This window comes from Poromitra crassiceps (assembly GCF_964638095.1).
Source record: "Poromitra crassiceps genome assembly, chromosome: 18".
Taxonomy (NCBI): Eukaryota; Metazoa; Chordata; class Actinopteri; order Beryciformes; family Melamphaidae; genus Poromitra; species Poromitra crassiceps.
In genome coordinates, this window is record NC_139636.1 from 1,063,400 (window position 1) to 1,078,899 (window position 15,500).

The window sequence follows — 15,500 nt, forward strand, 5'->3', positions numbered from 1 at the left end:
GATGTGGACAGCTTTGAGGGAAGGAGACTCCTCTGTGCTGAGCAGATCTCTGCCGGCTCGCTTCACCTTCTCCAGCTGCACCAGCTGTGTGCTCTGCCAGCTCGTTCTGCAGCAGCTGAGGACACACAAAACACAACTCAAGTCATTTCAACCGCTTACAAGGATGTTCAAACAGAGAGAAGATTCTGTACTTTTTCCACACTCTGATTTCTTGACTGGATTTGTGGTTTTTGGTCGATACACAACATGATCTAAGCGCAGTGGTTCTCAAGCTTTTTCACATTGACACCTAAACTGGTACAAATTAGACCACGGATAAGATTTTGTTCCAGGGTCCCCCATCTGATAAGATTGCTTATTGACCATTGACCAAAATAGTCATACATTGTGTCATTGTGTTACTTACGAATGGAATCACAGTGAAAATAAAGTATTGCCCTTTTTGCTGGGGACGCCCTGGAACCCCCTCAAGGATCCCTGGGGGTCCCCACACTCCACTTTGAGAATTAATGATGTAAGCGCTGAGAATGATGACTGCCAACAAGGCCAGATCACTAACATCTTTCCTTATTTTGTGTGTGTGTGTGTGTGTGTGTGTGTGTGTGTGTGTGTGTGTGTGTGTGTGTGTGTGTGTGTGTGTGTGTGTGTGTGTGTGTCTGTGAGCACGTGCGTGTGAGTTGTCCTCTTTTTATTTTTCTCCCTTACTTGTATTTACTTGACATAGTATGTTCTGAGTGTACTGTAGTGTGTATGGTCTTTTGGACACGTGTCCCTCTCACCTGTACTTGTCTCAGTGTGTTCTGCAGGGTCTGGGGGTCCGTGTCCCCGCCGGGCACGGCCATGCTCTGGTTCTGTTCCTGAGTGCTGAGCCAGGAGTGGAGCGACACCGCCTCGTCCTGGTACTGCTGGTACCTCTCCACCAGGCCAGACAGACGGCCACCCAGCTCTGACGACTGCACAAGGCCCACAGAGACAGAGAGAGGATACAAGTCACACTTCACACCAGGCTGGAGGAAGTGCCTAATTTCAAAGTAAATCTGAGTTCACTTTGGAAATACTTTCAAAAACAGATTCTTACAGAATCCTTATCCAATCCAAAGCTAAACCGATCATCAAGTTTCATTCAACACAATTATACATTTTCAGATAAGACCCCAGCAACCCTGACCTTGGTGTGTCGGGCTGTATATCTGTGGTTGGCATCCTGCAGCTTGTCGGTCACCAGCTGCTTGGTGCCGTCCAGAGCCGGGTCTGAACCAGTGACCTGCTCCAGAGCTCCCTGCACCGAATCCAGAACCTTCTGACCCGAGATGGCGACGAAGCGCAGGTCCGCCTTGTGGCAGATCACTTCCTCAGCAAGCTGGGGGAAGAAGTACAGATTACAGATCAGTTTGGAGCAGATGTGGGCATATTCATGTCTGTGATGATGACATTTATAGAAAAAGAATTCAGTATATTGAAAAATAATAATAATTGAATTAAGTGCTACAGTGCAGCTGCTCAGTGGCCAGCAGTAGAAGACTGCTGTGTGAGTTTTTACTCTGGCTAGAACCAAACACATTGAGTGATGTTTCCTAATCCTTTAACTAAAAATAACGTAAAAAGAAACAAATGGTTTGTGTGTGTGCACCTTTTTGTGCTCCTCCAGCCTGCCTTTCAGGCCTTGTGCATCGGTTTCTCCTTCCCCCAGGGAACGGAGCTCCTGCTCACTCTTCTCCAGCCAGGTTCCCAGGATTCCATGTTCCTGCAGGAACTTGGTCAGTTCATCCCTCAGAGCCTCAGACTTCCTCAGACGGTCCTAGAAGAAGTAGAAATAGTGGTTAGTTACCATTTTTTTAAATCTACTACAGGGAATAGGTGAGGGTGCAGAGTGGGTACATTTATCTCCACCACTCAACATCTAAAGCCATCTTGCCTACATTCAGCCTTCTAACTTGCCCATTACTCGTTAACTACACTCTCTTTCTAGTCTAGATGAATATCAACACCTGAGGGCACATAAAGCCGACCAGGAGTCCATACTGTAGAGCTAACATTAGTAGTAACAGTACTGAGTACCTGGCAGCTCTGCAGCCGGTCGTGGTGCTGGGCTTGCAGCTGGTCCAGAGTGGCCCGGAGACGCTGCTTCTCTTGGGGAGGAACAGCCGAGTCGGGCTGGTCCAGGAGGAAGCGGGTCGACTGGGCCACCTGGAGCAGCTGGGCTTGCTGGGACTGCAGCTGCTGCAGCTCCGCCTGGGAGAGAGGGCAAAGGTCAAGAGACGTGAAAATGTTGGAAGATGTCCAAGTCAAAACGCGCTATGACAGAAAAAAGGAAACTCATAACTGAATAACATGGCAGTATTCAAAACCTTTACATTTACATTCTCCAAGAACAGAAAAAACTGAGAGGAATGGGCATCATGCCAGCTGTGGATGAAACTGACCAATAAAAGGCTAGTTTGTGTGTTTCTGCTATAAATACATTTCCAAAACTCCTGTTTCTGACCTGAATCATGTCTGTGCGTGACAGCAGAGCGCCCTCTGGCTGTGTGGAGGCGAACGGTGCGTCAGTAACATCCAGAGCCGACTCTCCTGCCAGGCTGGTTCAAGGAGGACAGCTCCTCCAGCAGAGTCTATCTGTCCCTGTGTCTCCTGCAGCTCCTCCAGCAGAGTCTATCTGTCCCTCTGTCTCCTGCAGCTCCTCCAGCAGAGAGTCTATCTGTCCCTCTGTCTCCTGCAGCTCCTCCAGCAGAGAGTCTATCTGTCCCTCTGTCTCCTGCAGCTCCTCCAGCAGAGTCTATCTGTCCCTCTGTCTCCTGCAGCTCCTCCAGCAGAGAGTCTATCTGTCCCTCTGTCTCCTGCAGCTCCTCCAGCAGAGAGTCTATCTGTCCCTCTGTCTCCTGCAGCTCCTCCAGCAGAGAGTCTATCTGTCCCTCTGTCTCCTGCAGCTCCTCCAGCAGAGAGTCTATCTGTCCCTCTGTCTCCTGCAGCTCCTCCAGCAGAGAGTCTATCTGTCCCTCTGTCTCCTGCAGCTCCTCCAGCAGAGAGTCTATCTTTCCCTCTGTCTCCTGCAGCTCCTCCAGCAGAGAGTCTATCTGTCCCTCTGTCTCCTGCAGCTCCTCCACTGCCTTCGCCTGGAAGAGAGCGCAGAGGAGAGGACCAATGTTAGATGAGCTATAAACAATCAAATATTATATTCTAATACTAGTCATATAAATGTAAAACCGCTCTGATCTCCTTACCCTCTGTGTGTTCTGCTGTACGGTGGTGCTGATGGCCGTCCAGCTCTGTCAGTGACGCGTTAGCCGAGTCTGTCAGTGCGCTGTACTGTTCCTTCATTTTGGTTAGCGCCCCCTGGAGGTTCTCCCTCTCCGCGGGGCTCAGACTGTCTCCTCGCTCCACCAGGAAGTCCTCCACAGAGCGGATGGCCTCGGCCACGCCTTCTCTTTTGGTCTGGAGGTCCTTCTGCACCTCCTAGAGAGAGAGAGAGAGACAGAGAGAGAGAGAGAGAGAGAGAGAGCAGATGTTTCAAAGGGGTTTGACGCAGCAAGAATGAGACACGGACATAAAGAGATGAGGTGTGAGGCAGGACAATGAGATAGAACTGGGAAGATGCAGGTGAAAAAGTTAGAGCAGGTAGAGTTAGCTCTTGTTAATAATCAAATAAATCTAGTAGGTTAAAATCATGCTGAAATTACATTATAATAATAATAATAATGTGCTGAATCGACATGTAAACATGCAGGAGAGAATACCTTGTGTGTGTGGGTATATGTAAGGTATTAGAATTCAACACTTACTATATGCAATTACATATGAACTTATAGCGTTTTTGTTTCCAATTTATGACATTTATATCTATTATTTAAGTTGATACTGTAGACCTCCACTAGTAGGGGAGGGGGAGGGGCAGAGTCCCATACCTTCAGTTCCCTCTGCTTCTGTTGCAGGACGCTCACATCACCTGACTCGGCTCCAGGTTTCTGATTGGCCAGCATGCTGGCAGCTCCAGCTAACCACATGGTCAGACCTCCTAGTTTCTGAGAGCACTCCGCTTTCTGCTGCTGGACCACCTGAGAGACATGGAGGAGGGATGGTGGGAGGGAGGGAGGGGAGAAAAGCCCCCCAAAGCAAAACACATAGACATTGAGTTTTATGAATCACCGACAGTCTAACACATTACAAATATATTACATTACATTACATTACGTCATTTGGCAGACGCTTTTATCCAAAGCGACTTACAATATCACATTTTTGTCAGCAATAGAGCAATCAACTATGCAACACAGTCTATGACAACTACAACATATCTTAACCAACCCTCATATATTTTGTCCCTAAACCATTTCTTGTGTAGTGCACACTTTGCCAAGCTTTGAGCAGATTGTGTCCAGAGTTCACACTTAGAAACACAGGCAGACGTACAGGCACACACACACACACACACACACACGCTCCTCATCAACATGTCGATCAAGCCATAACAAACGATACAAAGAGAAATCAAACAAATATTGTTGATTTTGTGTTTTTCCCCTTTCTCCCGCCTCCACCAGCGACCGCCCGCCTCTGTTGGCGACCTCTGCCTTCGTAGCCGACCGCCCGCCTCCGATGGCGATTCCCGCCTCCTCAGACGACCGCTTTTCCTTTAGACCAGTAAGTAGTCATGAAGTCTATGAGTGTGTACACTAAAACATGCCTCCCACTTTATCACTGTGTTACATTACTCTCTGTCCCTAATGTAGCCTAATACACACACACACACACACACACACACACACTTGTCGTGTCTCTTGTTGTTTTTGCACTCATATGCCCTGTTATATTTGTACTATGTTGTAAACGGAGTCCACAGCACAAGAATTTCACACGTGATACTTGTACCATGGAGTGACAATAAAAATCTTGAATCTTGAATCTTGAAAACACACACACACACACACACACACAGTCATGCACACACTCCACAGAACAAGCAAGAAGATCTGACCCCGGATAAGTGGTTGAAGAAGGATGGATTGAAAACTAATCTGATCACAGGGAATAGTGGATAAATTGGGGTCTGTGTTACTAATATGAACCTAAAACCAAATCCTCATTGTGTGTGTTTATGTGTGTGTGTGTGTGTGTGTGTGGGGGGGGGGGGGTAGTTAGGGTCCTGCAAAATGAAGGGTTACCAAATATTCCTTTAATGTTGTAGAAGTACACAACAAAATGTATCTTTTGTCTTTAATCCCTCCAGCCACAGCACATACTCACTCACACACACACACACACACACACACACACACACACACACACAGCGCCCAGGGACCAACTCTAGCTCTTCTTTGCCTGTGCCAGGAGCACCAATCCTAACATACATGTCTTGTATGCAAACTCCTCCTGGGATGGCCCGGGGTTTGAACCCAGGACCTTCTTGCTGTGAGGCAACAGTGCTAAGTAACCACAGAGCCATCATGCATCTAAACATGTGAAACAGGCGGTCTGAAAACAGGCTCCTCCCATTCTGTCACCCGAGTCTGTTCACGTTGCAGAAATGAGAGTGAAAATCCACAGTTACAATGGACACTTTTCACCCTAAACCCTAAAAGTATCCCCAACATGACATCATCTCTCTGTACCCTGCTGCCGCCCTCATCACGCCATTGGCTCAGCATCCTCACTTTCTCCCCGCCCCCTGCCCCCTGCCCTCTGCCTACCACTTTTATTTATTATTGGAAAATAAATCTGACGGCTGTAATCTGGTGTGACGCCACTAATCCCAACACTACAAATCATAGTTGCCCTGCACCCTGCTCCACACAGAGCCCTGTGACACCCGGCCAGCAGCAGCCCAGCCTCCCCAGGTAAGACTCTGCTGATGTGGGTAACCCGTACTACCTCACCCCCTTTCTGCCTTGGATGCTGTGCAGTAACTTTACCAAACTGGAATGTGGCCTCTGTCCAGCTGTAGTTTTATTGTTGTTGATGGATCAATGCTTTTGACCGGGGCCGAGGATGAGGCTGTGTTGCCTTTAGACGTCATGGTGGCTCAGTGGCACTGTTGCCTCACAGCAAGAAGGCCCCGGGTTCGAACTCTGGTCCTTTCTGTGTGGAGTTTGCATGTTCTCTCTGTGTGGGTTTCCTCTAGGGTGCTCCGATTTCCTCCCACCATCAAAGACATGTATGTTAGGGTTAATACTCCTGTCAGTGCCCCTGACCAAGGCAATGGCAAAAAGAGTTGGTTTCCGAGCGCTGCACTGCGGCTGCCCTTTCTAGTTCTAGGAAGGTTCCTATAGAGGATGGGTCAAATGCAGAAGTTGAATTCCCCCATGGGGATAAATAAAGAAAAACTTAAATTAACTCTATTCAGTGGAATGAAAAAAATTGGGTGATCAGCTGCTTTTGGTTTTCCTATAACATTTTCCTAGTGTATTTCTTCTAACGCACTTGAGTGCTGAATCTGAATACCTGCAAACTCACCTTTAGGTGACAATCACCTTTTTCCTCCCAAAATATGGCACTTAGGTGAATGCTTTCTGAGAGGTTTTGTGTCTGCCCCGGTATCACCCTCTCATTTCATCAGCTTTTTCACTCTCCATGAGTTTGCAGCTATGTGATAAGTGAAGACTTGTTCAGTGGGTCAGGTCTTGTTCAGTGGGTAGATCATGGTACTATAATGGCTAATAGGGGGTTGGATTCGCACTGGGATCACCCATTCAACACTCATGGCTGTAGATCTGCAATCTTTGATCTTTGGAAGTGTCAATAACATATAGGCCCTGTTATAATATCTGTAAATATCTCCAGCAGTCTATTATAGTGTTATAATATCTGTAAATATCTCCAGAAGTCTATTACAGTGTTATATCTGTAAATATATCCAGCAGTCTATTATAGTGTTATAACAGTGTCAATAGCATATAGCCTGTTATAATCTGTAAATATCTCCAGCAGTCTATTATAGTGTTATAACGGTGTCAATAGCATATACGGTAGCCTGTTATAATCTGTAAATATCTCCAGCAGTCTATTATAGTGTTAAAACAGGTGGAAGGAAAGCTGCAGTATTTTTATGGTCTCCTAACAGATGACATTAGGCCTTTCAGCAGCAGTCTGTCAGCAGAAGTCTCTTTTGGTTGAGTCTTGAGACTGAACTATTATAATCAATATATAATTAATATGAAGACACAGAGCAGTCATTTACCTTTGATAGTCATGAAGCTGAGCTGACAAGTTATATTGTTTAGTCTGTACTTTACTGTTCTTGATAACATATAAACCTTAGGACATGACACTGAGGCAGTGGTTCCCAAAGTGGGGTACGAGAACCCCCAGGGGTCTTTGAGGGGGTTCCAGGAGGTCTCCAGCAAATAATTAATATAATTGTTAAACTTCACCATTTAGAAGAAGTTAACACTGTTAGATCATGTAGAAGAAAGACTGTTTTGGTCATAGTTTCTCTGTTATCGCTCTACCTCAGTGTTTCCCAAACTATGGGTCGACTCGGGACCCAATTTGTGTTGCGGACCGTGGTGGGTCGGTCGCCAACTGGTCGTCATGGCAACCCATTACCGTATGTTTTTTGTGAGTTTGGGGCCCAGGGAGAGACCAAATGTATCTTTTGGGTCCCAAGATGAAAAAGTTTGTCAAGTCAAGTCAGGGGGGGGGGTCTCTGTGGCCCTACTGTGGAGTAAGTTAGGGGTGCTTGAAAAGAGTGAATGGCCTCACTTTTCTAAGGGATAAAATGCTTGAGATTTGCAATACTGTTGATTGTGAAGCAATACACTGTGAACCCAAATCCCCTGATAAATCATCGAGCAATGTACAAATTCTAAATATAACACAACCAAAACACCCTGAGAGCAGGGAGCGCAGGCTTGTGGGGGGTTAATTTGCAGTAGGCTAACAGTAGGGAATTGTTTCTTTCTATATTTGACTGGGGAGCTAAACTTTTTTTTTTTTTTTATCGTTTATTTGATATAGGGACAATGCAAGTTTACATAGTAACATTTCACTCATTTCAAACAAGTTAAACTTTAACTTGTTTGAAAGTAACTGAAGTTTACTGATGTTAAAGTAACTGATGTTTTGCATCCAGAGTTTATAGCTATTACTAGTTTCCAAATCCTGTCCCTAGTTAGGATTTTAGTAAGAAGAAATATGAGGAATATCACAATTGTAGCATGCTACATATTACAACATAGTATCAGAATCACAGCATGCACAGTCATGTGATGTGAATCAACAAATCTGCTTTTCCCCACCAGAGTGAACAAAGCTGACCTAAAGAGCAGAAGACATGGCCGTCGTCGTAAGTACATTTCTTTCTATCTTTGTTTTACAATGATCATTCACAAGTGTTTGGGTAAAGTGCTAAAAGACAACTAAAGCATGATTAACCGCTGTTGATATTTGATATGTGAGTTGTAACAGGGGCATTTGGGAGATGCACAAGGCAATTGAGAGGCAAAGTGCTTCAGCACTGTACCAGAGATTTTCATCTGCCATTTATTTTCCCATAGACATTTTGTAAAATGCTTATAAAAAATAATTTCACTTCGTCAAACCAAATGGTTCAAATATGTTTAGAAACAGGAGAGACCATAACATTTCACTCGGACCAAAAAATGCAGATTTAAAGAAAATATATTTTTTAAAGTAGTTGTAGTTTTTTTTTTTTTTTTTGTCAGAGTGAAATGTTCTATGGTCTCTCCCGATTCTAAATATAGCTGAACCGTTTGGTTTGACCAAGTAAAACTATTTTTATAAGCATTTTACTAAATGTCTATGAGAAAATAAATGGCTGATAAAAGTCTCTGGTACAGTGCTGAAGCAGGAAGTAGGCGGTCACTTTGCCTCTCCATATGGTTGTGTAAGCTGTAATACCTACCTCAAATATCTGTTGAGCTTACTGTAGTATGGACCCACAGCACAGCAGCTCAATATTTCTCAAGACCAAATCCCATTGTTGGTGCCGGGATGCCGTCAACAGCAGCTGGCCATAGCTGCTAAGCTCTGGTTTACTGTTAGTCTTTAGCATGTGTTTACAGGCTTTACTGGACTCATGTGAGGGAGATTAACCTGCAAACAGTGAGGCCTATTGATTCTCCTTCCACAACTCTCTGGAGGTTTCACTCACGTGGATTTGACGTGTTTTGAACCTCATGCAGCAGTTTGTTAGCTACCAAGTCTTATGAGAGAATTTGATTTTCAAGTCTACTGGTTTCCACTGAAATAAATGTGTTGGTAATAGATTCGGCTGGATTACTGTAATTTTCCTGGTCCAATTTCCCTAGCCTGGGTAAACCCATCCCCCACGTGACCTGCTCTCAGACCTGTTCTCAGTGACTGGGAACTGAGAGAGCAGGTCACGTGGTGGCTGGGTTTACCTAGGCTACAATTTCCCTGCCAGTGGAGTGATGCTAGTTTCGACTGGTTTTAGTTACCAGATCACAAGAGAGAAACCAACTCACTCCCAGTAGATCCACTGGTTTAACATGATAATGGTTTCTGTGGGATTCATTTGGATTCAACTGGTGTGAACTTAAGGCCAATTCTCCATAGAACTACTTGTTTAATATGCTAACAGCATACTGGATTCAACGGCTTCTGGTTCTACAGTGGCACATGCAGGATTCAACACAAAATCCAACAGTTGTATCAGTGGGAAAATTATCAGTCAAAAATTACACAAAAATGAACCACATCGTTCGCATTTTTGAGACAGCATGGGCACAGTTGTATGTTTGGGTTTCATCACCTGATAGGCCTCTATCATAATCACTGCCCCCCCTTCCCTCTCTGTCCCGTCAGAGTGGAACTTTCCGTATGGTGTCGGAGGAGGAGCAAGCCCTCAGGGCCAAGCTGGAGCATCTCACCGTCAAGGACCACGGGTCGGTGTTTGGACCCTGCGCCAAGCTGCCAGACCACACTATGCAGAAGGTAGGCCTACAGTAGCTACACAGACCACACTATGCAGAAGGTAGGCCTACAGTAGCTACACAGACCACACTATGCAGAAGGTAGGCCTACAGTAGCTACACAGACCACACTATGCAGAAGGTAGGCCTACAGTAGCTACACAGACCACACTATGCTGAAGGTAGCCCCTTCGTCCTGGAATAATCTACAGAAGGACCTGAAGTTATCAGAGCTGGTAACTTTGGGGGAATTTAAGGCCATTTTGAAAGATCGAGAGGAAAATACTCTTGATCATTGTAACTGCCCCTAAATTGTTCTCCCATGTATGAATGTATTTCTCTGTTTGTATTGCTTGTGTTTTTGTTGTAACATTGTTTTTTATGCTGCCCTCTTGGCCAGGTCGCTCTTGAAAAAGAGATTTTAATCTCAATGAGACTTTACCTGGTTAAATAAAGGTTATTGATTGATTGATTGACAGTAGCTACACAGACCACACTATGCTGAAGGTAGGCCTACAGTAGCTACACAGACCACACTATGCTGAAGGTAGGCCTACAGTAGCTACACAGACCACACTATGCGGAAGGTAGGCCTACAGTAGCTACACAGACCATGCAGAAGGTAGGCCTACAGTAGCTACACAGACCACACTATGCAGAAGGTAGGCCTACAGTAGCTACACAGACCACACTATGCAGAAGGTAGGCCTACAGTAGCTACACAGACCACACTATGCAGAAGGTAGGCCTACAGTAGCTACACAGACCACACTATGCAGAAGGTAGGCCTACAGTAGCTACACAGACCATGCAGAAGGTAGGCCTACAGTAGCTACACAGACCACACTATGCAGAAGGTAGGCCTACAGTAGCTACACAGACTGCACTATGCTGAAGGTAGACCTACAGCTCTACACAGACCACACTATACAGAAGGTAGACCTACAGTAGCTACACAGACCATGCAGAAGGTAGACCTACAGTAGTCTCGGCTCCCAGACGTTTGGTGAGCTGCGCCACCAAGAAACGGATTAAGACTGAGGGCTGAGTCTAGACCTACAGTAGCTACACAGACCACACTATGCAGAAGGTAGACCTACAGTAGCTACACAGACCACACTATGCTGAAGGTATTCTTACAGTAGCTACACAGACCATGCAGAAGGTAGGCCTACAGTAGCTACACAGACTGCACTATGCTGAAGGTAGGCTTACAGTAGCTACACAGACCACACTATCCTGAAGGTAGACCTACAGTAGCTACACAGACCACACTATACAGAAGGTAGACCTACAGTAGCTACACTTCTCCTCACACATAACTCAAGCTCCACGAACAGATTGTCAGTTCATGAGGATGCATAGCACCTAACTCTTATGATATATAATTAATAAGAGGGATCAGTGTTGGTAAACAAACGGCTTACTGGCAGCAACTGCCGTTGTTTATAAACGGCAGTTCACGGTGAAACCATGCCATCTTTGAACTCTATAAGTACTCCTTCATACTTTAAGCTAGACACTCCATTTAAACTTTAAACGAGTGAGCACTTTTAGGACTCTATCACCTCAATTCAGCTTTAATTGATCTTTTGTACTGTTTGACAAATGGCAGTTTACGTTTTATAATGGGACCCTATGGAGCCAGCCTTGAGTGTGTCTCACTCTAGCAGGCTGTACTTTTGACTAAATTCCCTTCATTTTAAAAACTGCGACAGTTCACACAACTTTAACATGACATCCATATATTATACATCAGATCCTTGAGCTACTTCTGCTCTCACGCAGAATGTCAAAATATAAGCGATGTGAAGTGTAGTTTTTGAGATAACATTTGTTTGGCACAACTTTTCAGCTTTATTTCTTAAGTTAACTGCAGGGGAGAGCAGAGCATGTGGTCACACTTTTCACTCATTCGTGTATTTCTCAAGTGCCTTACTACTGAGAAACAATATTTTTCAGGAACACTTTATAATAACTGTACGCTACGAAACACTAAATAGGCTACTTAGTTATTCAATAATACTGATGCGGACGGACATTCCTTATGTCTCTTTTAGTCCAGCATCAGTTTTTCAACTGGTGGGGGTGTGTGTGGGGATGTTACAGTATTTAGGGCCCCAACCCTATATTTTTGACAAAATGTTCCATAAGTTTATGGACAATTAGAGGGTTATTGTGCTTTTGGCTTTAATTGAGTGTACCTGCAGTGTACATCCTGTGTTAGATACAGGTGAGTTTATTTCTTGTTATTGTGCTGTTGGCTTTGAGTGTTCAGATGTGTTGTAAACCCTGTTTACATGTAGATGCAGGTGAGTGTATGTCTTAGTTATTATTCTGGCCTTAATTGTGCATATGTGCGCAGTGAGGGGGGCCCGTCTTGTCATAATCCGCCTATGTCTAGAGATACTATAAACTCTCTCTGCACATTTAAACCTTCATTCATTCACCACACTGCTGAACATAAACTTTTGATTCATTTCATTCACTTTTCTAATTATATCTAACCAAGTTGCATGAAACCAAAACCAACGCGATTGGATTTACTGTACCAGTCCTCACTGCTTCAGTGCTAACTGTCTGGTTTGGCTCCCCCTGCAGGCCAAGGACGAGCTGAACGAGACGGATGAGAAGCGTGTGTCGGCGGCGAAGGAGCTGCGGGGAATCATAAAGGAGAAGGCGGATGGAGGTGACGAGCTGGCCAAAGGGGTGCAGGACACCTTCGGGGAGAAACCCGACTCTGTGCTGGTCCGCTTCATCCGTGCCAGGAAGTATGACGTGCCCAGAGCCTTCGATCTCATGAAGGGTGGGTCCGTAAACTGACCAATCAGTGACAAATGTGTCACCAATGTACAGTATTGGCCCAGTCTGACCCTAGTATCTTTTAACCTCCACTGTTCCTGTGTCTCCATCCAGGCTACGTGCGTTTCAGGAGGGACTACCCCGAGCTGTTTGAGAACCTGACCCCGGAGGCCGTGCGCAGCACCATCGAGGCCGGCTACCCGGGCATCCTGCCCAGCAGAGACAAGTACGGCCGCGTGGTGCTGCTCTTCAACATCGAGAACTGGGACTATGAGGAGATCACCTTTGATGAGGTATGGACTGGATGGCCACATATCCCACAATACAACCCGGAAATGTAGATCTCACACAAGTAGAACATCTCCATCTACTGATAGAGCTGATTTTTTTTAATTCTTTGTGGCATCTTGTCATAGCTGTCAAAACTAGGATAAATCACGTGGAAACTGATTTTCTCCTGATTAGATTGACATGAGAAACATATCTCAGCCACAGAGAATTAAATGCAGCTGAAGAGCCACTCACTTTCAAAATATTGAGGATAAAGAGGAGACACACTGGGATACATTAAGACAGTGGCTCTCAATGTGGAGTCAGGGGACCCCCCCCTTTCCGAACCACTGCACTAAGAAATTCACCAAGGTGTAGCTCAACTGAACTGAGTACAAATGGCATGCATGTGTGTGTGTGTGTGTGTGTGTGTGCGCGTGTGCGTGCGCGCATGTGTGTGTGTGTGTGTGTGCAGATCCTGAGAGCCTACTGTGTGATCCTGGAGAAGCTGCTGGAGAATGAGGAGACTCAGATCAACGGCTTCTGCATTATCGAGAACTTCAAGGGTTTCACCATGCAGCAGGCGTCAGGCATCAAACCCACCGAGCTCAAGAAGATGGTCGACATGTTGCAGGTGGAAAACACCTGTCAAACCCATCCCCAAGTTATATCGTGGACTAGTTCATAATATATCATTCTCAATATTTTTTATTTTCACAACAACAAGGCAATACGCACAAAACAATACAATACAATGACACACAATCAAGACAAGACAAACCAAAAACCATAATACCAAATCATATCACAAGTAGGGGGGGGGGGGGGTGAAATCTATTGCAGTATATCGCAATATCACAATACTCAATTGCAAATCTAGCATCTCACAATATCGCAATACTATTGTATTGTGATGTAAGTATTGCGATAATGCTGTGATAATATATCAGTTCATATATCAAGGACTAGGGTGCTTCCACAGGTAGATTAGAATGTAGGATAGATGGATGTTCTATGAATGAATGCTGCAAAAAAAAAAAGAGCATACTGTAAATAATTCTTCATATCTAAATTAGATAGCTTTAAGATTAGAGAAGCAGGTGAGTGACAGGTTGCAGGTTTAAATAATTAATAAACAATTAATATTCTCTCCTCACTTAACACTGACCAGGTGCCCTTGAGCAAGGTGATCAGCATCTAACTGCCTCTTTCCCTCCCATCAGGATTCGTTCCCAGCCCGTTTCAAAGCGGTGCACTTCATCCACCAGCCCTGGTACTTCACCACCACCTACAACGTGGTCAAACCCCTCATGAAGGGCAAGCTGCTAGAGAGAGTAAGTGGGGAAGTGGGACTGATAGGGTACAATAATTAGACACAAATAATATTTATACAATACATAATGTATCTTTGATTGGGCAAGACATACAGAATACAGTTAGCATTTGTGCTAACCTGCTCTCGAAGACTGTCATGACATTAGGCTACCTAACATTTTAACCATATGTTCAACATAGCCTCCAGAGAGATGTTCACGTGAGAAGCTGCTGACTGTAAGATGCCAGCAGTGATGTTTCTTTATCATCAGTAGTTTGAACACTGATAGAAATAAGCTGATGAAGGAGACTGTCAATCCCTGGCTCTAGCTCAGTCAGATGGTGTGTAGTTGTTCACCGGTTCAAATCCCACCTGTCTCACTCTTTACACTTTCAAATCAGATGGCACATACACACACACACACACACACACACACACACAACAGGGGCGTATCTACGGGTGGGCCTGGGTAGGCACAGGCCCACCCACTTCTTGCCCTGGCGCACCAAAAAAAAAAAAAAAAAAAAATTAATTGGTTGTTTTGTAGAGGCAAACTTGCTGCTGCCTTGCTAGCCAATGGTTTTGTAGCTTAAAAACGCAGGGCACATCATCTCCAGAGTCTAATGCATGACAACTTCATGACATCTAGGAATTTTGCGCGCGTTCCGTGCAAAATTCCGTCATGCAATTGCCCCACCAATTTTATCCAGGCCCACCCATAATTGAATTTCTGCCTACACCCCTGACACACACACACACACACACACACACACACACACACACAGTGAGATAATCACCTTGGTTGACTTTTTAATTCAATACATACACTTCATCCTATTTGGGGATTTATGTTTCATTGTTTAATTGAAATAATCTAATGGTTGAAAATTGAACATTTATGACCTCGTGCATTTCAATAGCCTCCATGTTCTCCTGGCTGCAGGTGTTCGTCCACGGAGACGAGCTGGACAACTACTACAAAGAGTTTGACGCCGACATCCTCCCCGCCGAGTTCGATGGAAAGAGCCCCAACTACGACGGCAAGGCCACCTCAGCCAAGCTGTTCGACTAAACCCCCTGCTCCCACGAGCCAGTAGACGTGAGCAACCCCCCATAGACTGTGGAAACTCTAAAGTCTAGCTGTGTGATTTTAGGAAGAAGAAAATGTAATGTGTGAACGCCATGAATGTGTGAGATGTTGGTGTTGTTTCCCAGCAGTTATGTGA

The 15,500-nt window shown here is 45.0% G+C and overlaps 1 protein-coding gene across 1 annotated transcript; it reads left to right on the top strand.

Annotated features, from left to right (window-relative positions):
- Positions 1-9,783: 9,783 nt before the first annotated feature.
- Positions 9,784-15,346, top strand: rlbp1b (retinaldehyde binding protein 1b; the record flags this gene model as incomplete). The annotated part of the gene is made up of 6 exons (XM_083655093.1): positions 9,784-9,909; positions 12,489-12,693; positions 12,804-12,982; positions 13,435-13,593; positions 14,183-14,293; positions 15,218-15,346. Exons 1-6 carry the CDS (start codon positions 9,796-9,798, stop codon positions 15,344-15,346), a joined length of 897 nt encoding a protein of 298 aa, XP_083511219.1. The 5' UTR covers positions 9,784-9,795.
- Positions 15,347-15,500: the final 154 nt, after the last annotated feature.